Consider the following 27,254-nt stretch of genomic DNA (forward strand, 5'->3'; position numbering starts at 1 on the left):
AGGCCTCGGGCCAGAGAAGCTTCCAGACGGTGAAGATACAGTGACACTGACCAGGGCTTTAAAAACGTGAGTTCGACCCTCTCCGTCATATATAAACTACACTTCACGTTCAGCAGCCACCTTCAAATAAAAACATCAGACTGATATTCATAGCTCAGAGGAGAAACACTGCGGCTCAGGTGTTTATAGCATGGAAGTAAATATTGAAAGATAAATACAAAGATTGAGGGATGGCTTTAAAGCTTGCCCCCTTACCCCTTAACTTTTAAACAAGGCACACTTCATAGTGTCGTTTGTTCATGTCCAGCAAACAACACATTCTCCCTTTATCCAGATTACAGCAAAATGAGCTTTGAGTAACAGAACAACAAGCAGCCAATAACACGCTTTTTAAGGGTCAAAACAACAGCAGCCAGATGGGAAGAAACATTCCTCTGTGTTGCAAGAAAATTGAACATTGCAACAGTGATGGAAAAGTGCTAACCACATCAAAAACAGCCAAGATTTCCTTTTGCTTATTTTTGTTTTGCTGTCTCTGAAGCTGCTCTCAGACGTGCGCTGAAGTTCGGACAGAGCGAGTTGCTCCGAACATTTTGCAGAACGTTTCCTGTCGGCCGCCTGGTAAAGGTCAAGTGTGGATGACTGACCCAAAGCCGGCCGGGGACCCATCGGCCCGGGTTCGGACAAAAATGTTGAAATTATTATTCAGGTTTGGTCACGTTAGCTGGAAAACTTTAGCGAGTGTTGATGACATTTAATCGAATAATACACTTATCTAAGGATGAAAAAGAGGTAAACGAGAGCTTTTGGAAAAAGGGATGACGCCAATGTCGATGTGTGCAAGAATGCAGCAGAATTTATAACTCATGTCCTGCCTCCTGCCTGTTATGTTCCAGAAATTTTGTATGGCTGTGTCTGACCCAGAAAATCTCCTGCCATGTGAAAGAGAAACGATTTTCCAGAGTTTATGTCGGAAAAAGGCTTCAGAGTCTGAGCCAGCGGAGTTGTCCCCGTAACGTCCCGGCAGGTATCGGTGACGTAGGTGGGACTGATGAAAAAAGGCTCGACAGCAAAACACTGAAACCAAACAAAAAATAGATAAAAATTCAACGTGAAACGGGGACAGGCTGTTTTGTGGCTGGATTTTTCACAAGTGTTGTCGTCACTGTGTGGGAAAGTTCCTCCAAGTCTTATCTGTCTCTGACCTCATAGGTGTCAGCCGCTGGATCACATCAAAACTAAAAAACACAGCAAGGACGAGCTCTGGCTCCTTTTTCCCATGTGCACTCTCGTCGGCACCTGGACACGCACACGCTTAATGCAGACATGGAGATACATGACAAAATAAAGAGTCATACACAGCAGGTTTCATAAAGCTGGAAGACATGAAGGAAGCCTGACCGAGATTATGGCAGCGCAGGAAGGAAGTGGAACACACCCCTGGATCTGAACAGGAAGCAGCCAGGAAAAGAGGACTCCGACAGGACACACACACACACACACACACACACACACACACACACACACACACACACACACACACACACACACACACACACACACACACACACACACACACACACACACACACACACACACACACACACACACACACACAGAGTTATAGCTGTGTGAGATCTATTATGCGATTAAAACTGACCATTATGTAAATTTATGGAGAGTGTTAATAGAGAGGCAGCACATGAACTTATAAAACAGTGGTGTCAGCGTTTTCATTAGCCTGCCAGTTAAGATAAGGCAGGCGGAGAAAAAAGACAATAAGTTGAAAAACTAATTGAGGGAGAGATGAGAATTTTTTATCAAGACTGGAGGAAAGCAAACATGAGCCTGAGCGACAGAGCAATGTTATTTCTTCACAATGTGCTATTCATTTACAATAATTATTACGATGTTATGACATTGAAAGTATTTAGATAATGCTGTTTAACATGCGATTTCGGACATGTGCTCATGTTCCGTGTTGTTCTCCCACAGATGTGATATAAATCACATCGTGGCAATGTCATTATGAAATGGCATTTTTACGATATAAAAAAACATGGCCTGATTGTGACATAGCGGCCGCAGGGTGTGCTTTTCATTTTCCTCTGTGCCCTTTTTACCATTTCTGTCCATTTCTTATTGACAAATTGTGCAAACAGGTCTATTAATAAACGTTAGAGTGTTTGTTACCGCGGTCTCATGACATTCAAATTCATTAAAGTCAAGATGATATATATTTCTGGCCTTTATATATTAGTCAATATGACTCGCAGAACCATAAGCTGACAAAATATGTACGGCAACTGTAAACAGCTGGTTCAGGACAAATAGGCTGAGAATTTATGATTAGCTGACAAGCTAATTACATCGAATGTGAATGTTTTCCTGTGTTTTGTACTGTATGTATGCATTTTGGTAAAACCTTGTTTTCTTATAAAAACTCAAAGCCTGAGGGGACAGCCAATACACACACAGCTGCATAAAGATCCTCAACAATGATCTGAGGGATGCACACACACACACACACACACACACACACACACACACACACACACACACACACACACACACACACACACACACACACACACACACACACACACACACACACACACACACACACAGTTAAATAAGCAGAGTCGGGGAAGGTTGTCTGGGGTCTAGGCGGGGTGCTGTTTCTCACAGGCATGTTAATGGACGTGTCACCATAGCTGATCCCGATATTCCTCGTGCCGTCCTCTGACTGCAGGGTCAACAGAACATTGTGTCCCTTCAGGACAAGCCCCAGTCTGTGTTCACCAAAGTGTGTTCGTCAAATACAGCGTCTCACTCCGTTCCTTTTGAAAGTGAGTAATCTGACTGGAGTGAATCTTAGAATTGGCCGTAAAAGTGTTGGTATGCTTCATCAAACAAACGTGTTGTGTTTTGTGTGTATTCTCCAACTGGAGCTGCTGCTTTTGGAAAAACTAAAAACTAAAAAAAACGAAATCATAACAAGAGTATTTATATTTTAACAGTGTTAAAAGTTTCCAATGACACCTGTTAACACCTAAAGTTCTTCGAGAGCACAGAAGACAAAAAGGAGCGTCGGGATGTGAAGGTCTTTAAAGTGAACATCTGTGTGTGTGTGTGTGTGTGTGTGTGTGTGTGTGTGTGTGTGTGTGTGTGTGTGTGTGTGTGTGTGTGTGTGTGTGAGAGAGAGAAAGTGTGCGTGTGTCTTTGTGGCCAATATTTTCCTGATCTTTACTGCGTAGGGGCCTCGGCTAAAGCAGCTGCACAGGCTATGTGCCAAGAAAACCACTCCCAATCCATCCTCGCTCCCCCCCCCCTCTGACTTTTCATTGTCAATTCAGCATCTCCACATGTGCACGTGTTTCTCTTCTCCCCTAATTCCCAGTATTATCTCACCTCAGTCATCTCCCTAACTCCCCATCTGCCCATTCTTCTTCCCCTTCTTTCCATCAGACTATCTCATCCTCCCTTCCCCTCCTCTTCCTTATGGAGAGTCAAAGAGCAAAGGAAAAACACCTCAAACGAAAAACAGACCCATCGGCTAACGCGAGAAAAAAAACCCCGCACAAGTCGTGCTTGGTGCTTCTGTTATGCAGCTCCACACTTTGATTTCTGGTCCTTCCTTTTTTTCCTCTCCTCAATGCATTGTTTTCTTTACCGAGAAGCTTCACTGTGCACGTGTTCCTGCCTGGAGTGTGTGTATTAAGAGGAAACACAAAAATATAAACGAGAGGATGAATCAGTGCAGAATGTCACACAGGAGCATCAGAGAACGGAAATACCCCCCCCGGCAGCAGCCACTCTTACCCCAGGGTTACATAACAATGAAGGGCTGAAGTGGAGAGGGGGGGGGGTGGGTGTCACATGGCCATCAGCAGGTTGCACTTTAAGGCATGTACCCAGGGAATACATCTTAAAATGTATACTGGCATGCATAACTACAATATAGAGGTAGTTTTAAAATGTCTGTGTCAAACATTAACAAAGAGTCTGACTTCGATGCAATAGATGAACCCTGTGTGGCTGGAACGAATCCAACTGGAGTTCATCCAACTGGAGATTTCCTTTGTTCAGCACATTAAAGTAAAGTCTTGTCCAATACACTAAAGCAGAGTTTGCATCCAAACTCAAATCGAAAGACCTGGAACAACTTGAGCGGAGAAACAGATAACACGGAGGAGCTTTGGTGTTCAAAGCCAACAGTCACAACAGTTATGCTTTTACATGAAAATAAAGAGACACTTGTTCTATTTCATATCAGGGAGGAAACGCTGGTTCGCTATCTTCAAGCTGCGCAACACCAGGATTTATCGGTTACACTCAACTGAACCATTAAACACGCTGATTGTTCCAAGACTACAGCGATTGTTTTGTGATTATATCAAGGTCGGAATTATAAGAGTATATGTGTCAACTCATGGTGTAACTCAGCTTATCATCACTATTGTGGTCCAGCCAAAAAGGGCCTTTTTCTACATGGCTAGCAAATCATTTTACAAATTGCAGCGTCAATGCCCGAAAATCTGTTCAGTTAAGTATTAACCAGACAACCATATTGAATAATCAATAAACTGTCACAGAATCAGGAACATTTTTCAAATTGCATGTTTTGTTTTGTTATTGTCACTCGAAAAAAAAACCAAGATGTTCAGTTTATGATCAAACGAGACACAGAAAAGCTGAAAATTGACAAAGTGGAGTAAATTATATTTTGCTTGTTGACGAGTTGCTTGTGGAGTTATCGACTTATTCTTTAAAACTCTGCACTCCAGACATACAATAAGATGTGAGTGAATACATAGCATGTTAACACAAAAAGTGCAGAGTAGAGAAAACTATCAAAGTAAAAAAATGTCTTATATCTGCTCGTTTTAACCTGGAGCACCAGAAAGCAGCAACAGTAACTAATTGTTAATAGTATTATCAGTAAATAGGATAAGTCGTCTTATAACATCGCCTGTAGTGTGACTGAATGTTTTGGCATCTGTGTTTGTTTAAATATCAGGTGCCAGGATTCATGAGTCACAGTATAGAATGACCTTTTCTTTAACAGGAGCTGATGAGTGTCAACATAGGAGGAGAAGCATGAGAATGAATTTCAGGAGACGAGCAACACCACATCTCATCTCGTGTGACAAACGCCATGGGAGGTGAAGTAGGTCAGGTTTGGCCTTTGCCATAAAAATAACTCCCAGCAAGGGTGAATTTATGTGTTCGTGCATATTTCTTTGCATGCGGCTCATGTATACCTGTGAATGTATACATCCAGCTATTCAGGGCGAGAGAGGAGGAACTCGTTGGCCCTATCTCGCACGCCCCATGTTTCCTGCCCCCGCCACCCTGGCCGAGGATTAGCCGGTGGTCACCCCACTCTGCCTATTCTCTCTCGTGTGTGTGTGTGCGTCTCTCCCCTGTCCCCTCGCAGCTCTGCCACCTCAGCGTTTGGGCTGTTTGGACAGGAAAGCCCTCCGCCAGCTGCATACAACAACAAGCCGACCTTAGTCACTGTCAGTGTGTGTGTGTGTGTGGCTCTCAAAGTGTGCGCGTGAGAAATAGGAATAGAAAAAGATATCTGTGGGGAGAGAGGGGCTGTGTGTGAGAAAGATAACGCAACTCATAGAGTTAAAGAGCTGGAGATTGATGGTTGAAATTAGATTTTTAATATCTGAGATCTGAGCGAGAGAAACTGAGACATGGGCAAATAATAATTGCATGTATGGGAAGTTAGGCAGAGAAGAATAATAAAGATAATATTAGGTAGAGTTTGTTTTCTTTGGTCCAATCCACAGTAGAAAAATACTATTTGCTGGATTTTAATATGTTGTATATTTAGGCCCAATTTCCCAGCTGGAGTAAAACCAATGCAACTCTGATCCATGTAGATTTTCACAGGCAAAATGGACTCTGTTTGAATGTTTTCAGTGTTAATAGTAGTTAAAAACAAATGATAAATGCATCAAATGTAAGACTTGAGGCTTGAAACTCAAGGAGCTGGCTTCATGTAGAGTTGATTCACTTGAATTATAAACTTTATTTTCAGATGTCGGAGCAGTTAATCAACTCAACATATTGTACAGCATTGTCCTAACAAACCAAATTAACTATATTCTAAGGCGTGTCTCTGAAATACCTACATTCACATTCATCTAAAAGCCTAACGTAGAAATGCAAGCACAGTTGATATGCAGCTGTTGAAACCTTGCAGAGACTTTCCCCCGACCCACGACCTCTCACCACTCCTGTTACTTCCTGTGTGGGGGAGCTCACTGTAAGCCTTACTTCCTGTGAAAGATGCTCAAACTTTCCCTGACAACATTTTCCATATCAATCAAAGGTGCCTTCTTTCCCACTCAGACAGCTTTCACCCCGTTTAATTTGTGTATCCATCTAACCTTGAGCGGTAGTGACACTGAAAAGAGCAGCGGCTGCGAGCTTGGCACCCGAACTGGTTTGTGCAACCTCACTTCATCACCCAGCGCCCTACGTGAAGAGCAAAACCCCTTCTGTTGTAACAAGTGGCTTTGTGCGGCGAGGCCACAGCCACATAGCCCACAATGACACATAAACTAGTTTGAACCAGTGAGGACTGTGGGCTCCAGCCAACAAACACCACACACACACACACACAAACACCAGACCTCATAAAACACAAACAAATATGTTCTACTTCTCACACACACACACACACACACACACACACACGCACAAACGAGAACAATCACAAATGTATACACTTATAAATATCAACTTTTTATCCTATCGCAGAGACAGTTGGACATCCACGTGAATATATTCCCAAACGGCCGAACATTTCTCATACGTCTGCTGCAGGACAGCTTAATGAATGTCTTATACAAGTGTGCAGCTCCGCGTCTCTGTGCACGGGCCTGTTAAGAGCTGCAACCTTTCAACTGTGAGTAAAACTGACCTGCAGACAGGCAGAACACCCAGTGCGGGGAGCAGGAATGCTCACGTACTTTCCGTACCCACATACAAAACCCCCACGTTGTTGTGAGTGTTGGAAGTTCAGCAGATTAATTTACGTATATATACGTATAACTCGCTTGATGGAAGGGGCAGGTAGGCAGTGTCCTGATATGTGTGCCGATACCGATGAAAAACAATACGTCTATGGGCCTTGTATTGACTTTGTTGCTATGTGAAAAGAAAACGAGTGACGTCAAGCTATATAATGTCTTGGCACAACATGCCTGAACATGTTTTGTCCAAACAGGCTCCTGCAGGGGGCGTCGGGCAGTGGAATGAGGATAGTCAAACATGCATGCTGCCACCTACACACACACATACACCCTTTATTTAACTTAAACCGTTTTCACATGTGAACTCTGGAAAATGTCCGTAAAATTGGGTGCAGACATTCCCCAGAGTTTCACATATGAAGAAGGCAGCAGGAGATTATCTAACTCAGGCATGTCCACAACAACAGGAACATTTAGAACATTGAGGTGACAAGTAGCGTCTGGGTAGAGCAGGAAGGAGGCAGGACACGACACGTGCATTTTGGAAAATCGTGATTTTTGTTTTTGTTCACAGCACATCGACCCAAGCGCCGGCCCTTATCGCCCAAAGCTCTCAAATCTCGTTGTCTTCTTCGGCAGCGTCTTCCACGTGTATGGCACCTTTTTTTTCCTCCGGAGAAATCAGCTTTTTTTGTGTGTGTTCTTTGCACATTTGCCTCTGTGTCGTGTTACAAACGTCATTAACACGGCAACTCACCCGTTACAATTGACTCGCACATTTGCGTCATCACATCCCCACAGTGCATGTGTGAAAGCAGCAATTAATTTGTGTGTTTGAGTATTGTATCGATTAAACTGAGGTAAAATAAAGCATCTTTCATGTCGAAATGAGTACATGGTGACATACAAGTTATTCAAATGCCTCTCGATGAGAAGTGAGTCTGCTACTTGTTTACACTCGGACCCAGGGCATGCGTCATCAAACAGTTGGTAACTGTCGTATGTCACAAAGTGCTGCAAATCTGTTATTACTGCTTATTCTGAGTATGAGCTTATTCGGGTTAGGAAAATGCTTGTTGATTGATTCAGGCTAAATTGGTGCTCATGTAAACACGTCTACTGACACTCAGCGAACAACGAGTCTGGAAGGAGGTGTATCTTTTTTTTCCTTTCTGAGTTTATTTATGGGACGAGTGTGTGGTCTTCTGACTACACGTCATCGTTATCTGTACATGCCTGACACGCATTCCAATACTATCCAACTCTGTCGCAACTACACAAACATACTGACATACCAAATGCTTAGGCCATCAAATAACTTGCATGCCCGGGACACGACGGTTTCTATTACTGTTCCCGAGCTCCTGTGTTTTCTTTTCGATTTTTTCTTCCCAACTCTGCTGAACCTCAACGAGTGAGCGGATGAAAGAAATTCATCAACCTGAGGAGGGTGGACAAGCGGATGTGACATAAGAAGAGGGCCATACAGGAGAGAAGGGGGAGGTCTGGTCCTGCAACAACATTCATTACATCAGTACGAGTTCCTGGACCCCTGTTTTTGGCCCATGATGTTCAGCAGAAGATATGAACGAAAGTAACCCACACATTGCTATGTCTACCAGTAAGGCCACACACACACACACACACACACACACACACACACACACACACACACACACACACACACACACACACACACACACACACACACACACACACACACACACACACACACACACACACACACACACACACACACACACACACACACACACACACACACAGCGAGATGGTAAACAAGGGAGTGGGTGACACTGCAATGTTCTCAGCTTACATAACTCTTGACTCTGCTTATAAACACACTCCATAGAAATTATATACATACACAAACACCACCTTATAATGCAGACTTCAGCAAGAAATCTTCAAAGATGCCTGTATGGAAACAGAGGCATCTACAGAACCTGAGGGCCCATGGAACTGCAGTCAGAGGACAGTCATCTACACAGCCTCCCATTGCATGACTCAACTCTCCTCATGTGAGGAGGGACACTGCTCTTTTTTGTTTGCCTGCTCAGCAGTTTAGATTAGATATGCGTGCACAAAAAAAGACCAAAAACACCACACACCCTTTTCTTTAGCAGAGACAAGAAAGGATGTCATACAAAAACCCCATAGGGGACAAAGATGCATTTCTAATCTTTGTCCACACACGGTGCATCATAACCATTCTAACCGTACAAGTATTTGTGGTGTGAGCTTCTAATCGGACACAATCAGAAAACTCCACTTCGAGCTTGGGGAAATTTGTGCTACTTCTGGACACTATATAGAAAAAAACATTTGAATTAAGCAGAAGTGGAGTGAGAGAGTAATAACTTAAGCAAAGGTGGAGAATCTTTCTTTGTTTGTGAGCAAGATTACGGAAACACTACTAGAGGGATCAACACTGTGCTGGGCCTTGGCAGTGGTAGGGCCTCTACCGAGTGCCATTCTCGTTTATATTGAAATGAATGATTTCTCCAACAACCATATATTTTTGACCGGGTGATATAATACCAGATTCTGAACACAGTTGAGCACAAAGACACAGTTTTTTAAGGAAAAGTATTGAAATCCATAGGAAAGTGATTAGGTTTGACAGGACCTGTATCACCAAGACTGCTGAAATGACACATCCTCTTTTGTGAATTTTAAGAGGTGTGTGTGTGTGTGTGTGTGTGTGTGTGTGTGTGTGTGTGTGTGTGTGTGTGTGTGTGTGTGTGTGTGTGTGTGTGTGTGTGTGTGTGTGTGTGTGTCCACGATTTTTTGGGTCATTGGTAGGACACCGTGAGGATGTGGCTGCAAGATTAGAACTTCTGAAGGTTTATTGTTTTGGTACAAAATGTACATTCTCAAAAAATGTGTGAGCTTATCCTTATCAAGCAATTTATCTCAACAATGTCCAGCCACTGCCCTGGAGTGATGGAGCCACCCTTTTCTTGTGATTGCTTTCTCGCTGATAGAAAGATATCAGCCCCTTTACATTGTATATTTTCTAGGGTAAGGTTTGCAAATCGTGGTCGATACCGATGTTTTGAGGGCACAACGACCGACGCCTCCTTGGCATCTGAAAACAACCGACCTTGTGCAACTGGCAGGTTTGCTTGAAGGTCACGGTAATTCTGTCGGCGCCCCTCTGCCTATGTTTCACTCACGGTATGTCGCATGTGACGAACGAACTGTACACCATACCCATTAAACAGCACTGGTGCATGTCAAGTATGACTGGGCTGCTGTCAATGATAAACTGGTGCCTTCTGTAGCGTGCAAGGCCAGTCTGCAGAAACGAGCCGGCGTGATTGGCAGAGATAAAGATGTCAATTTTCTTCCATCACAACATGCAGTTGTTGGTCAACACGACGTTTTGGGGAAGGGCTGCTGGCTCATAAGTGGTGCGGACTAAATTAGCTTAGCATGATTGTGATTTTAAGGGGGCTCTGCACGCACACGCACACGCACACACACACACACACACAGGTCTGTGCACCAGGTAGCGCCACATGCAGACACACATAATAAAGAATGTGGGTTACAAATAGAACTATCCAAAAATTACTTTAGTAGCGTTAAAAAGAAAATACTAAGAGAGCGAATGTGGGACAATTAAAATGGTTAAGACTTTAAACACAGTGTCAATCTAAGAAATCCCAAAGTGCAAACAAACACCCTAGTTTCCTAGAAGTTTGTGAACGAGCTCCAGTCGATGTTTCCATGTGATCTCCCCCTCTCCCTCCTCTTAAAAAATCTTTCCTGCCAACCCCATTAGAATCGCACCCCACCCCGATATCCCTCCCCCTCCTCCATCCTCTCTTTCTGACTGCACATAAACAGATTCTAGAGGTGTGTCTCCTCTCAGCCAATAGCGGCCCCTTTGAGCCGTGCGTCTGGGCCAATCGGAGCGGCCGGTGGGAGCAGCCGTCTCTCCTTCTGTTAACGGCAGTTGTTGTTTTGCTGCTCTTGTGTTTTCTGTTAGTCTTCCGAGTGATGGATGGAGGGAATAAAGAGGAGGTCATGTCAGGCATTAATAGGCTCCGAGTGCCTGCCCACAATTAGGTGGGGGCTAATCTCAAATTCGCAAGTGCATGTGTGTGTGCGTGGGTGTGTGTGGGTGTGTGTGTGTGAGAGAGTGTGTGTGCGAGTACAGCACACACACACTCACTTTAAGTACATACACGGCAGCGTTCACTTATCTCTATCGCTCTCCCACCCTCTCCCTCCCCCTTCCCCTTCCACACACAGACCAGACTTTGTTACTTGTACATAAACATCATTCACATCCTCTCTCTCACACACACACACACACACACACCCACCCCCCACCCACATTTTGATCAGGTCAGGAGGGTGTGGAAAGCTGGCAATGAGGGGAACAGACTTTCTGCTGAGTATAGACAGAGCACCTGACACACCAGTACACAACACACCGTGATTCTGCACTTCCCCCGAATCAATATCAGAACAAAGCAGAAGTTCTAATAAGCTGAGAAAGAAGTAGTTCTCGTTTTTGTAATATTTTTCACATCGAAACGTAGAAGCAGCTCTTTCCAATCTGGGATGTTTTGGTTTTCAAGCAGCACGAGGGATAAAAATATGTCCTGCAGGCTTCATGCAGAAAAGTCCAAGGAAAACATTCACAACTTGTTTTTCTCAATCTCCCCTCCTTTTTGTACGCAGTGGGGCTGTATTGCTCAATGAAGGAACAACAGTGTCGTTTGCAACTGCGAACCTGTAACGTCTTTAAAAAGAAAAACCTTGAGCAAACACACGCCTTATCGAGAAAATGCAACCACCCAGAGCCCGTGCAATATCAGCTGGCGATAAAAAGTGTGTTCAGTTGGCCAAAAAAGCATCGTTGTGGCGTGACCGCATCCAATCAGGTGTGAAAACAAGCCTGTGTGGGTACAGATATGCCACGAACGCGCTGCTATTCTGCTTTTTCTCACGTGTATGACGAGAGGGAGAAAACTTCTGATGACGGCGTGTTTGGATGAGCGTCCCGGCTGGATGGTCACCCCCACGCACCTGCACTCAGAAATACGCGGACGCTTGTGGAATTTCACAGACGTCCACTGGTCAAACAGCGCCCACTCATCTTTTTCTCCCCCACTGTCTTCACCCATATACAGCCGAACCGTGCTGCCCCATATTCCTACGTGACGTAAGACGAGCGAAGTCACTGATTCAACGATATAACCACCACAATTTGCTTTTGGCAGTTTTCAATATGCAATTAAAAGCTGCACATCCTTACATCTGGAAAGCTGCAAACCGGCAGAATTTTGCTTATTAAGCATTTTCTGCATCAAAACCTATGATGAATTAGACCTTATTTATTCATCTCTGACCATAATGACAGTAAGTTATGACCAACATGTCAATTTCGCCACCACAAAGCTCCTCCCTCATCCATCATTTCTTTTTAGAAGGTTTTAGACTTGAGTTTATAGCCAGAAATATTACCCACCCCTCCCCCCAACAAAAAACCATAAAACTTTATTATGACTGTATTTGCATTGTTTTGCATTCCATTAAATTGGAAGCAGACAATAAGCAGACGCACACATGTGACATTAAACACCACAAGACACCAATTGGGCTAGTTTAATAAGTTTAGGTAGCAAAAAGCACACAAGATAAAGACGGGTGAGTGTGGTGTGGATTTCGCCGCAGGGCAACGCTGAAAAGAAAACTGAGAAAAGCCCCCAGATGAAGATAAGACAACGCACATAACTGAAAAAGAAAACGACAGATGGGCAATACAGCCACTGATAGAAGAACACCGTTGTGTTTGTGTTGAATACACTAAAGAAGGTAAAGAAACGGGTTATCTATGAACCAACCTATCCATGCCTATACTCTTATACTTAATCTACATATTTGTCAAGGCCACTTATGACGGACTGCAACATCAGGCCATTTAACCTCAATAGATCTTAGTCTGCTGCTGCTCAAGACTAACTGGACAACGCCTCGACTCGCCGGCTGCACAAAGAGAACGCGTTACATAAGCTGCCGAACATCACTTGTTTGCTTTCTCTCCTGTCCCTCGCATCAGGCCCGGCACTGTGTACAATTTATGACAAAGGGTCCTTATAGAGTTCCTTCCTTCCCCTCCTCCTTTTTTCTGACGTCAAGTGACGAGAAGCGAGCCAACGGGCCCCTGACACTCCCTTAAAACAAGCCAATGAACGGCGGGGAGCGTGTCGCCGACTGACATCCCGAGGGTGGTGGTGGTGGGGGGGCTTTCGTCGAAACAAGCTCATGTGGGTCACGAGGGGATCTGGTCTCACAGCCAGATATGTACACCCCCGTTTTTTTTCCCCCAGATTATGCCGGTGAAAGCTGATGTTATTTCAGAGCTTACAGGACGAAAAAAGAAAGAGGGAGGAAAGAGGGGGGGAAAAGCACTCAAAAGTTTTACATATATTTTGGTGTTTGGTTAGTTGCCAACCTTTACATGCCTGGTTTCCTAAGGGCCTCTGAGTGTTTAGTGCAACGCGACTAGATGCCTAGAAACCTTCAGGGGGAACGGACAAGGTGTGGCAACCTGCCAGCAAAGACTATTCAGGAACCAGATGGAGAAGTTGTTCTTTTGTTTCTCTAACCATCGATCTCCCTGTGGCCTGAATACTTCTGTTCTCTCAAGAGTTTATCCAAGCTTGATCCCGGCTATTTCTGCACTTCTAGGCTCAATGAAAGGTTGGACCAAATCTTTTCTGGCCTTTCTTCTTGCTTCATATGTTGTTTTGTATCGTCAGAAATCTTTTCTGCAGCCCAAATCTTTTTTCCTCCACGTTCTTGATATATCTAGTTGCCTTTTCCCCTCTTCCTCCTCAATCCTTGCCCCTGCTTTCTTTCTTACTATCCCTCCTGTACTCCTCCATTCCACCCACTCCTTTCCTCTCTGCTGCTCATTACACGAGGGATTACATTGTTTCCAAATACTTCTTCATGTTAGGATCTCCGTCTAATGAGTTCTTTGGCCTCCTTGGAGATTATACTGGGTATTTTCAGCGAGTGGCTCGTTCTTACTTTTACTCACTTTCAGCAGAGGCGTACAGTGAGCTCACAGTAAGCCTTCATGTTCATTTGTGCATTGTTATGCATTATCTGATGTATTAGAGCCAGAAAGAACCGATACAGAGCCTGGTTTCTGTACATATTTAGTTTAATAGCTCTGTTTTCCAGCGCAATATTATGACACGCATCAAACTTTTAACGAATCTAAAATCATTTAGTTGCCATTGAGATTGAAAGACTAAAATAAAAAATGGAAGATGTAACCACTGTAACAGCATCACTGGTCTCCATGATGGTTTCTTCTGTTGTGTGTTGCGTTTCCCGCTTCGTACATGTTGGTTTCAGACATGTTGGTTCCGGACATGTTGGTTTCAGACATGTTGGTTCCGGACATGTTGGTTTCAGACAAGGCAAACTCCTCTCCTGGCAATAGGAAAGGAGTCAATTGCCTTTTTTAGCCCAAAGTCTATAAAAAAGTCTGAGTCTAATAATGTTATCAAATATGGAAACATTCCAATGAGGCTACAACCTTGATTATTGGTTCAAACAAAAAGGTTGTGGCCTCTTTCTATGAGGCTTCTGAGTGACAGGGCCTCGGCTTGCAGACTGCAAGTTATAAGAAGTGCTCGATGACCGGCCTCATGAAACTTATTGCCTCCCAGATTACTGCAAAACAAGTCAGTAAAGAATTTGAGAAATGCTTACATGAACTATAGTGACAGAGGACATCATAAAGGTGTGAGGCTGTTGAGGTGATGTGCTATCAGAGTGTTCCGTGTGTGTGTGTGTGTGTGTGTGTGTGTGTGTGTGTGTGTGTGTGTGTGTGTGTGTGTGTGTGTGTGTGTGTGTGTGTGTGTGTGTGTGTGTGTGTGTGTGTGTGTGTGTGTTTGGCCGCACACCGGGGGGTCTAATAAACCCACAAGGTGTGATGGATGACAACATGATGTAACTTTCAATAACTGCATTGGGACATGTAGTACAAGTGTGTGAGCATTAACAGGGTAAACGACTCTGTGCACTTGCTTTGCACTTTTGAGCTGAAGTTTCCGTTCTTTATTCAGTTGTGAACTTGAGAACCGTTGAACTGTTAAACATAAAAAAAAAAAAGAGGAACGTCAGCGTTTCCTCTTTGACACGTGAGTCTTCTTTTAGTTCAGACACAAGCATCTGAAGTGACCCAATCAACACACACACACACACACACACACACACACACACACACACACTGAGCTTCACTAACCAGATGCAAAAACACAGACAAGCAGATATAGACAAGTGTGACAGGCACCCACATGGCACGCAGGGCTCGGTGTGGAAACACATGCTCAAAGGCTGCATTCACCCACCAGCTACAGATCATCTTTAACACACAGGGGTATTTTGAGATCATTTGTGAGCTGATCCTATTTGCACTTTGTCCAGATCCAATTTCACAAACAGTATCTGGATGTCTTGGCTGTACAGATGCAAATGTCATATATCCATATCGTTGTGTTGAACATCATCTTTGACCATCCAGAAATGAAGCCAAAATATCCTACCAATGCTGCCATCTTATGCCGACGACGCCATTTGGAGCCAGAGTCTCCGCAGTAGAGGTCAGGGGCTTGAGCTGTGGTATCAAGCTCCCACCGATACATGCGACCAATCGCTGGTCAGTCTCAGCTGTCAATCATGACGTTTCACCAATTATCAAATAACTGATTTAAACCGAGCAATTACACAAACATCAGTGTGATAAGAACCAGCTTAAATAACAGAAATCATCTTTGAGAATTTTGGTTTTTAGTTTGGCCCATCTCCTAACAATTAACTTGAAGGAGGTGGGGTTTACAACCTATGCTGCAGCCAGCCACCAGGGGGCGATTGAGAAACTTTGGCTTCACTTTTGGGGCGCTGGCATGTCGTCCATCTTTATATACAGTCCGTGGTCATCCCATCATACAATGATCTAGTGACATCTTCCAAATACATTTTGCCCTCACTATAGAAGAGACGTGTGTCAATGACCTGTGTGATTAATTAGTAACTCTTGTAACAGTTAAACTCACAGAACAGCAGCTTCCATCTTTATAGCAGATATCATTGTGTAGTTGCACCATTATGAGAACAGATGACGTTATAATCTGTGGATAATGAACATACGCGTGTTTGTTATGACACCTTGTACCTATTTTAGGATAAAACATCATGAAAATAAGACATTGGCTTTGGTGGTGATGCTCAGCTGTTGTCTTGTTTACATGGACAGAACGTACTCTGCATTGACTTGACAGGCAGGCCATCATCGGCAGAGCCCATTGAACAACAATGTTATTCCAGAGTCAGCACTTAAACCTCACTCCTGACTACGCTGTCTGTATGTTTGGTGTCTGTGTGTCACTTGACACCAAGTAACCTCCAACGTGAAGGTGCATGTCCAGATTTAGGACGGACACACTGGTCAATGTGTTTTCCTACTTCAAGTAAACACTGTGAAGCAATCCCACATTTTCTTTTTAACAAACACTGCATGTCAATCACAGTCAGGCACAGATTCAGCCTGGCTTATAGGAGCGACAGAGAAGAGGTCAGAGGTGAACCACTGTGGGAACGTGGAGGTCCCGTAGCATGAACCTGTCACCGTTCTGACAAACTGGCCTGTAACATAAACAAGCACACATACATCAGCCCGGGACAATACACCCGAGAAGAGAGCACAATACCCTCCACCACTCCACACTGGGCCTGAAACAATACCACACACGCTGAAACAACACCACAGCCGGGCCTAAGCCAACATGACGCTGCACCGGGCAAAGCTTGGAGCAACACCATTTGGCGAGCAGGCAACGCCACACAATGAGGGCACTGGTCAGTGTGAGGGGAAACAATTCATCAAGTGCTGACACAGCTAAGTTCAAGTCTCAAAGTGTGGGGTCTTTGCAAGTCTGGAGGAGACGCACAAGACCTGGAAAGCAGTCTATGTGTGTGTGTTGTTGTTGCGTTCAATGTTTTTCCTTCCAGTCTTAAGGGAAAGTGGATGTCCCACAAAGACGCCTACACTCAAATATGCCGTCGCAACACAGACTGAAATCCATTGATTGACCATTTTAGCAACCAAAATATTGAGCTCTTATCTGTGTTGTTTCGGAGGGAACTTACTTCTTGATGAATCAATAAATTGTTTGGTCCACTAAATGTGGAAAACAAGTTAAAAATATCCATCACATTTACAGAGCTTAAGGTGACATCTTGTTGAAATCCTGTTCTATCCCAATCACGCAAATCCCAAACAAAGTCCTCACGTATGAGAACCAGTAAAGATTTGCAGATGAAAATCGACCTGACGTGACTCAGTTTTTTTTTCACGTTGCGCAACAAACGGCAATCTTGATCCATTATGAGGAACCAATACAAACAGTGGAAGGAAAAAACAGCTGACTGGCTGACTGGGTAGCAGTGAAGTTTTTCCTTCATCATAAGTTCGTCTTCATCATTTGTCCCGAAAATTACAGCAGAGACTGACAATATGATATGATGCAAATAAAAAGTGTCTAAAACAAAACGCCCTATACCTCAAAATGAACATTGTTGGAAACATTTTGGATAATGTAAGTGCACAAGTCAACAAAACATATCACACAGGTCTAGTCATTTTTAGACATTTTAATGAAGAGTAGTTCCATATTATATCTTTAAATCATCGGAGCCAGTGTTTGAAAGTACCATCTCCTACCGAGTCAATAAAGAACTGTGGGATCATATCCAGCTTCACTTTAGTGTTCACAGAATATTTTCTGATCAGAGCAGTAGTGAGTGTCGCTAATATTTTGTTTGTGTACTCCCGCTGGTTAAGCCTGGTGTTGAGCCTGTGTGGTTTGTATCCTAATAGGGGCTAGCTCAGACTGAGGCCTGGACCACAGCCACTGGGCTATTCATGCTTTGTGACCTGATCCGCAGATGCCTCTCAATCCTGCATCCTCACAGCTATAAATCTCTCCAGACACGTAAACACACACACACACACACACACACACACACACACACACACACACACACACACACACACACACACACACACACACACACACACACACACACACACACACACACACACACACACACACACACACACACAGGCTGGATGAATGCCCGGTGACCAGGGCAAAAGGAACACATTAAAAATCATGCAGAGCATTGCCTGCATTCAGCCCAGTGCATGGAAAATTCCCATCCAGCAACTTGAGGAGAGCAAGAGCAGCCTAAACACTGGTACAGAGCGCCCTCCTGTGACTACACAGGTGAACTGCAGCTACTTCCACTCCCTCAGTATGCTGTGTGAACGGTGAAACCACTCAATGGCCCCATTCTGTTTCATCAAGTAAAAGGCAGAGCAAGAGGGTGGAGGATAAAAGGCATATATTGATTTGTTCAGATACTGAATCCACTGGACAATAAGCTTCATCATTTATTTATGAATTCAATCATATTAATCCTGAACAGACGGCATCCAGGTCGATGGATGAAAGTGTCTGAGTGTATGAGGCAAGTGGGGTGATATGTGGTCGCTTCTGTATCAGAGAGATTTCTTTTATTGGATCCTTTGAGAGTGTGTGTGTGTCTGTTTGAATACTCCGTCGTGGTTTCCAGACGGTGGTTCGATCCCAGTCTTCCCCCATCTGCGTGCCGATGTGTCCTTGGGCAAGATACTCAACCACTTCATAGAAAAAGTGCTGCCCATAGATGCACTGTATGAATGTGTGTGTGAATGGCAATAGACTGTACTGTAAAGTGCTTTGAGTGATCATCAAGACTAGAACAGCGTTATATGAATACAGACCATTTACATAAATACACAAGGGTGTTCAAATTGTTTCACAAGTTGGGGAGTTCTAGGATCTGTTTTTGAGTATAATCAAATTTTTATTTCATTTTTACCTGCAAAACGTGCAAGTTGAGGTAGTTGCTACATCTCGGGGTAGCTTCATACAATATCCACCAGTGAGGTAGGGGAGTTATATGCAAGGACAAAGAAAATCATGGAGTGCCTCAAGTTCATAGGATTTGTTACCTGAGCACAACTGAAAGAAAAAGGTCCAACTTTTCTTAAATCCAGGTTAAAGGATGGTTGTCACATAGGGTTGCGACACAATAGTTGTTTAAATGTGGGTGTCATCCTGCATATTTTCAGACTGTCTCTCCTGGAGGGCACAGTTGCAGTCGTCTCTAAATGCAAAGAGAGTTTAAGAAGGAGGTCCAAGCCTCTCACCTCCATAAACAGCTGGACAAACACTGCATGAAGTGGGTGCGAATTTCAGATTGCTGGTTTTGGAAAAGTCACAGGAATTGTTGAACGGCAGTCTCCCAGGAGCAGAGGGGTTTCATACACTGTTGGAGTCGGAGTTTACCCAGATGCTCGATACAATCTACTAAATATTAGTGACTCTCGCTCCTGGACAGGTCAGACAATATTCTGTAACCACGCAAATGAAGATGGATATGACTTACTCTGTCTGCTTTTGACCGAGCTAGGAGATGAGGGACTGAGGGACACTAGCTGGATGATTGATTGATCATTTAAGTTATCAGGCAAAAAAATACTAAATGTTTGCTGGATTTATCTTCTCAAAACTTCTTAAATGTCCGTGTGCAGTACAGTTGGGACAAAACAAGGTTTTCTATCTGCATCGAGTGTCCCCTTAATCTTGGCAAAAGGGAACAAGCCTGGTGCTTAAACATGTCATCAAATCAAATCAAGATACAATAGTGGAACCATCATATTGCATATTACTACTATTCAATATGCTCTCCAGTTAGAGCAAAAACAAACCCAGGAGAAGGAAATACATGCAATGCGTTTAAATATCACTGAGAATAATATAATTTAAACTTAAATCTTCTTGAACAGAAAGAAGTTGCTGAAGTAATATTGTTGTGAAAAGGCGTCGACAGAGCTTTAAAAAAAAAACAAAAAAAACATGAAGCTCCCCCTGTAGATGAACCTGTTTAGGTTTGGTGTTAAACATGATTTCGTTGACATTTAGACACGTAGTCAGAAAGACTTAAGGTTGGAGCAGTTACACGAGCTTCAGTTTTTACTGGCAACACTAAACCAACAGAAAGAAGAGCTGAGCACATTCTTGAGTCGTGCCTGGAAAAGAAAGACAGCATAGAGGAGCTAGCGAAGCGGCAGAAGGCAAATACTTTATAAATTATTTGTGAAGCTTAATTCCGTATGCAATTTATAAATATCACATTATGGCAAAGAGAGAGAGCGGGAGAAAGGCTTGTTTACTCAAAAGCACCATGTGATCGCCCTATCTTTATTCCTCCGTCTCCTGATAGGAGCAACACAGTAAACGCTGCTCTCTCTGAGGCTGAAACACGACACGTGTAGAGCAGGGGAACATGGCGATTATTATTTTACACGCACGGCACCGTTAGCCTTTTATTCTTTTGCCTTTTCTGTGTCTCCTTCAAAGAGTTTGTTATTCCGTCCCCGCCTCCTGCTGCAGCACTTTGTTACTGTTGTCCACCGCCTCCCATCCTCCATCCACACCCCTGTCCTCCTCCTCCTTCCACAGTCTCGCAAATAGACTCGGATGATAAAATATGGCGAGATTACAAAGTGTTTGCATGAAAATCATCGTCTATTTGAAGATTGAGGGGTTGATTGGGGGGCATTTAAAAATATTCCACATTGTGTTCGGTTCTGGGACAGATATTATTCAGGTTCTGGGCAAGGCTGGGCCAGTAGTTGTGGGGTGCTAGTAGTTTTCCACTGGAGGTTGCTGACTGAATGCAGGGAAGGACTGTGTTTCACCACCTCCATCGTTTTTCTACCCCTTCCCCTCATTACTCCCCAGCGTTAAAGACAACACACTTGATTCTTTCTCTGTTACTTTCCTCCAATCTCTTGTTCGACGTCCAGTGCGTTGCCCGCGCTCTCTTTTCCACTTTCTTTCCTCCTCTCTCTCTTTCACCCTCTCAGTTCCTGAATAGCATGGGCCAGAAATAATGCCAGCACCCCCATCCCCCAAGTTACAGCGTCAACCTACCCACCCCATCATTGCACCTCACCCCACTGGTACCATGACGACTGCTTACACTGTGCAAAAGCCCTCTCCCAACCCAAACTCATTTCTCCCCCTGTGCTGGGGATAATATAACCTTTGCATGTTTTAGCAGAACAGCCCTTACGATGCAAAAACATTCTTCTTTCTATTTATGTTATCTCTTTATTTATTTTTCTTTGCATTAGTACTAATGTTTACTAAAAAAAAGAGTAAACATTTATTCAAGCTTACAACAGGATTGACAGTGACCTAGTTGCACACTTCCCACATGCCCCCTCCTCTCTAGTCTTCCCTAGTCTGCAGCCGCCTGCATGCTGCACTGGCTGCAAGGTGGGGGTCTGTCTGCATGGAGTGTTGTGGGATCAAAGCGGGTGTCTGTGTGTTTGTGTGCTTTTATAGCATGTTAGATATGGTTTTTAATGCGCTGCTAAGAACATACGTTTTGGATGGAAAGTCAAGAAATTGTGTAAATGTGTATACTGCACAAACGGATACAAATATCACAGATGCATTGGTTCCCAGTTGCACATCAGCCCTGTATAAATGGGAGCCCATTTATTAGTAACTTTTGTATTTTTAAATCCTTGTCGTACATTGAGGACACCTCATCTGCACTTTATTTTTATTTGTATAAAAACCCACCCAACTACATGCCAAATGTAAAGGTGACGCAATTAGTAATCTAGTATTTTTCCACTACAACTATAGGAAAACAGAAGAGCTGCATTGTTGTGCGGCTACAGTATCTTTGCAAGTATCAGCATCACCGCGTCCAACAACAATCATGTTACAAGAGGCTTTGACCGGAGTGTAGAAAAGCCTTTAGCGACCGCGATGTGATTGCAACAGAAAGCTTCATGTAGCTTAGTAAGACCGAACATCCCACAGACGGTAAACAGACACAGTGCCAGTGCACAGACACCCACCCTCCCAGCCCCTATGTCGGCCCTGTCCCATCCCTGTGCCCAGCTGGCTGGCAGCTGTAAATCCACAGCTTTATTCCTCTTTCACGTCCTCGGTATCCACAGAGCATTTCACTGTACAGTTACTGTGCCAAAGGTCACTCACTGCCTGCTGCTGCTGCTGCTTTCTCTCTCTCTCCCCCCGCATACCCCTCACCCTGCTATTTGTCCGACCTGGTTCGAGCCGAGATCGCCCATAATCCAGCAGATCTGTCCAGACCACAGGGTTTTCTCTCCCTCTCTCTTTCTCCATGGGTCCTTACTCTATTTACACAGTAAGCAGAGGCAGCCGGGTGAGGACGTGAAGGCATGCATTCAAAAACACACACAAAGAAACAGACAATTACATGCACACACACACACACACACACACACACACACACACACACACACACACACACACACACACACACACACACACACACACACACACACACACACACACACACACACACACACACACACACACACACACACACACACACACACACACACAGTAAAAGGACAAGGAGAGACCGGGCAGAATCTTTTTATAAACTAATGCCACAGTTTACAAGTGGACTTTGACTCTGCAGCATTGCATCTGGCCACACTCCTGTCTGTCAAGGCTGGCGAGTCAAGTTTGTTGATACAGTCTCACCACAAGCTCGCCACCACAAAGACGGGCTTATACCGACAACAGACCTTCAGAGAGCAAAACTAATCCCACAAATTATCACAAATTATCACAACACACACTCCAAGAGTTAAATCGCTGCACTAGCTAAACCATGAAATAACGCAAGGGAAAACAAATTTAAATTAATGAAATGTTTATTGTGCCGGTGCATGGGAGTAGGTGCAAGAGCTGCATTTAAGGTCCAGCGTTTTATGACTGTACTTGCGCATAATAACACATTTTACTCTTGACATACAGATTTAAAATCAGCGTGCATTCTTTCGAAGCCGCACGAAAGAAAAAATTATAAATCAATCCAGAAAAAGCATTGCGGTCAATATCTGATGTCTCCTCCGAAAGGCCTGGAGATCCAAACTTTCCTTACAGGGACAGAAATATGTACTCGGGAGATATTCTGGGAGAAGGTCAGATCCAGGAAGTCATTCCACTTAATTAATCACACATAAGTGTTTATTACGGGGCCTGCTGAGTCATCCTAAATGTCCATAATTAACTAAATAAGAATGTGTACAAAAATTCAGCATAAGCTTGAAACTTCCAGAGCCTCCACCTACTTCGGAGAAAACTGCACAGGCTCATGTCTTCCCTCTACTGCTCATGTCTAGAAATACATAATAATGTACATGAAAAGATAAAATAATGGAAAATTTAATTAAAATATAACGACACCTGATGATTTTAGTTCGCATCATATAAATCCGCCCTGCAATACGCTGGCGACCTGTTCGGGCTGTACCTCAATGTCGGCTGGGATCGGCTCCAGCTCCCCTCACTACCCTCGAAGCTGTGTAGACAATGAATGGATGAATGGATGGATGGATCGTACAAATAACTAACCATGTTTCTTTGGATTAGGAAACAGAGTCACAACGAACAGGAAGCCAGTGCAAGGATGATAAAACAGGGGTGATGTGGTTTGATTTTTGGGATTGTGTCAAAAGCCGAGCGGCAGCGTTCTGGACTGACTGTAGACGGTGGATTGATTTCTGAGTAAGACCACTATAAAGTCTCTGGAATCAGAGCAGCACCAGCCTGCATCACGAGAACAGGTTGAGCTTTTGAGAGTGGCTCTTAATTCAAGTTGGGGTAGAGGGCTAACACAATGGCGTAATTACATAACACAAAGAAACCCCTTTCTGTCTCTGTCCAACCGCGCAAGACTGGGCTCTTTCATCCAGCGAGGGAACATGGTGCCCGGAGAGGGAGCAGGCCGATGGAGTCTGCCCACTCCTTTCATAGACTCAGAACAAACACTTACTATTGTCTCTCTAGATTTCTGTGCATATATATGTAGAATATGTGTGTGTGTGTGTGTTTTATTTGCATTTGTCTCCACCCATCGTTATCCTGTGTCCCTATATGTACAAGATCGATAGAGCTCAGCGAGGTCAACTGCCCCATCCCCAGAATGACCCGTCTGGGGGTAAGCGCTTTTGACCCTCGTATGCTCACCCCAGCCGACCCATACACAAGGACGCCTTATGGGAACCTGACCCCTCCCCACGCACACAGAATCCTATTTTGGGCTGTGACCCCGTAACCCTTAACCCCTGGGACTCGCCACTACTGTGGCAGTATAAGACCGCAAACATTCGAGCACACAAGTCCATTCCCCTAACTGTGTTCACTGCGTATTCACAGGGCTCCTCGGAAAACAAACAACAACTCAGATTACATAAAGGAGGCAAGCGAGTCAACGGCAGAGCAAAGAGGGGCCTCTGGCCTTAGAAGAGAGATGTTTCTTAATGTCTATTTGAACATATGGGTACTTCAGCTATTATTGGATCTAAAGTAGAATAAAATACAAAGGGCAGGATCCTGCCTTAGTTATCGAACAGCTTGTTTTAAGAGAATAGTTTTACATTTTGGAAAATTAATTATTTTGCTTTACCTGCAACTTTTGTATGTTTCCATTAAACTATCCGTTTCCAATCTTTATGCTAAGCTATGCTAATTGGCTGTAGCTACATATATAACATACAGATCTGAGGCCCAGTTCAGAACGGGTATTAACATCTGTCTCGGGTGTTGTGATCCCAAGTGGACGGTCAGTTCACACCTGACATTAGAATGCATCTCCACACTTGGTCCCTGGGGATCACTGACTGGATATCACTTCCTCGCTCTACATGCAAATAAACATATTGATTCTGTTTGCAGAAACCAAATGTTGTTTTTGCCAGTGCGAGTGTACAGGTGGGTCTGTTGTCCTTCAATGGGCGGTCCAGGACACGTTTGTGTTCACACTGCTAAAAGAATGTGGGACTTTTGTTGCCACATCCTACCAATGAAAGAGGGCATATTTCTTCCTTTTTAAGGTGTGATTGTTTGCACAGTTGATAAACACACACAGATATACAGTGCATGTGCACACTGGGGCACCAAACGAGTTCCCCCCTCAAATATTCACAAGCCACGAGGGTATTATGGGACATTATTCTCACCAAGCAGGAGGCCTTCCTATTCCAGAGGAGGGGGGTTGCCATGAGGAAAGGGCTGTCTGTGCTTTCAAAGATTTTGTCTTTAATCAGCGGATCTGCTGGAATTAGAGATCTGTCTGAGCCCGGGCCCCCACCCCTCTCTCTCTTGTAGCCCCCTTCCATCTCTGACAAAGTGAGAAACGTGTGTGTGTGTGTGTGTGCTGGGGAAGGGGGAGAGGTCTTCACCCGTGGAACCAGAACAGCATGAGCTGCTACACTGGGCTCATAAATGCTAACTTTGGCAAGCCCCTCGGCAAACGCAGCTTAGCATAATTCGAAAAAAATACCAGACGGTGTGTACTGTGGTGCACCACTAAACCCGTAAAGCAGCTTTCTCCCTCTCTCATCTCTCCCGGTGCCTCTCCTCCATCTTCCAAAAACACTTCAGCACAAGCAGGAATTCATGTCACCAAACACCACACAGTATTTCCTCAGAAAAACCATATGACAGGCCAGCAAAAGCCACAGGGCTTTGTTTTTATTTGTCATTAGAGGACTTATTAAGGGCATGAGGCCACGGCAAACACCAGTATAAAGCCCATATTAGGTTCTCCACAGGTAAACAATGACACATTTAACTGAGACAACAACCATCGAAAGTCCAGTCTACTTGTTACAGCTCTGGATTTAACAAAAACATGATCAGAGCATCTAATTCACATATTTGCTAAGACCTGAATCTAAATCACAACCCAACACATCTGCAATAACAACATACGGTGTGACATACTGATTGCACCAGCATTGATTTAAGGATATAATGTTGGTTTGCATGATGATTTCTCCCCCCCCCCTGTCCAGCCTTCTCCCCTGTAATATTACACCCCAACATTTATGAGTAACTGACGTGCAGGACTATCACTCCTGTCATATAGTGAATCGAGCACTGAAAGAACTGCAGGACTTGTTGTGACTTTGTTTAAATAGGAACAAAATCCCATAGGAAATGTTGGGTCTCAAATTGGCGTGACATCGATGATGGAGGGTTATTTTCAGTAAACATGTCTCAGGTGTCTGAGGATACCCTCATGGGTGAGAGTGTCCTTACTGGTAGAAATCAGTGTGAGGTAGTGAAAAGACTCCCTAGTGCAAACTAAACAATAAACTCTTACAGTAAATACAATATACAAGTGTATTAAATGAGTATATTGCACATCTAGACATTTATACTCCCTCCAATTGACTGCAGGTGATTAAATGAGGAAATGTATGGTTTTTCTGTAAACAGTATGTTCCAGCCATTGCTTCAGAGAGGTTAGTGTGACATAATCGCTAAATAATTCACCAAAGTCCTCGTAGGATGATTTAAAAATGGAAATGGCCCTTGATGGGAAAGGTTTCAGAGCACATTTCATCATGTCTCATCTTGTCACTGAGAGTACACAACTTGACAGTACACGCACTGCTCTAAGTGAGATTCTGACTCGACCACAATGTTTGCAATGCTAATGAAGAGGTGAAGAGAGGAGCAGACGACAGCAGAACAACAACGTACACGCCAGAATGACAGGACAGATCGTGGAGTGGTGCTGCAACACTGTACAAACACCTCAGTAGAGATCATATGAGTCTCCTACCTGGACAGCCCGTAGAAGCCGAATGCATCGCTCCCTGACGTCTTCGAAGGGACAGCGTTTGGAGAGCATGAGCAGGTGAGCAAGGATGTCGTTCAGATCGCTGTTCAGGGGGGTTACCAAGGCCGGGGGCGAGGGGGCCAGTGCCTGTATGGGCCCAATATCCTCCACCTTCCTCATGACCTCCAGGTGGATGTTCTCCATGGCTTCAGTCCTGGAGCTGGCATCCCGGCTCCCCAGGCCATCCCATCTCCCCAGATACTCTTGGTCCAGCATTTCCATCTTTTCACGTCGGGACTAATGCTTGTGCTTGTTTTACAACAGGCTACACAACACATAACACGACACAGTCCAGGTTTAATCACAGCAGCACAGTGTGTTCAACAAACAACCATTGAAAATGATGCTAATGTGGATGGGTGGGTGGGAACGCTATTGAAACAT

At 44.1% G+C, this 27,254-nt stretch overlaps 1 protein-coding gene across 1 annotated transcript in view; it reads right to left on the minus strand.

Moving 5' to 3' along the window:
• sesn1 (sestrin 1) overlaps nt 1-27,254 on the minus strand; it is a 49,731-nt gene that overhangs the window by 21,369 nt on the left and 1,108 nt on the right. Inside the window, exon 2 of the mRNA XM_035144694.2 lies at nt 26,814-27,135. Coding sequence (XP_035000585.1) covers nt 26,814-27,092 — 279 coding nt within the window. The 5' untranslated portion in view covers nt 27,093-27,135. The remainder of the gene's footprint in view (nt 1-26,813; nt 27,136-27,254) is intronic.

Source organism: Hippoglossus stenolepis, chromosome 20 (assembly GCF_022539355.2).
Source record: "Hippoglossus stenolepis isolate QCI-W04-F060 chromosome 20, HSTE1.2, whole genome shotgun sequence".
Lineage (NCBI taxonomy): Eukaryota > Metazoa > Chordata > Actinopteri > Pleuronectiformes > Pleuronectidae > Hippoglossus > Hippoglossus stenolepis.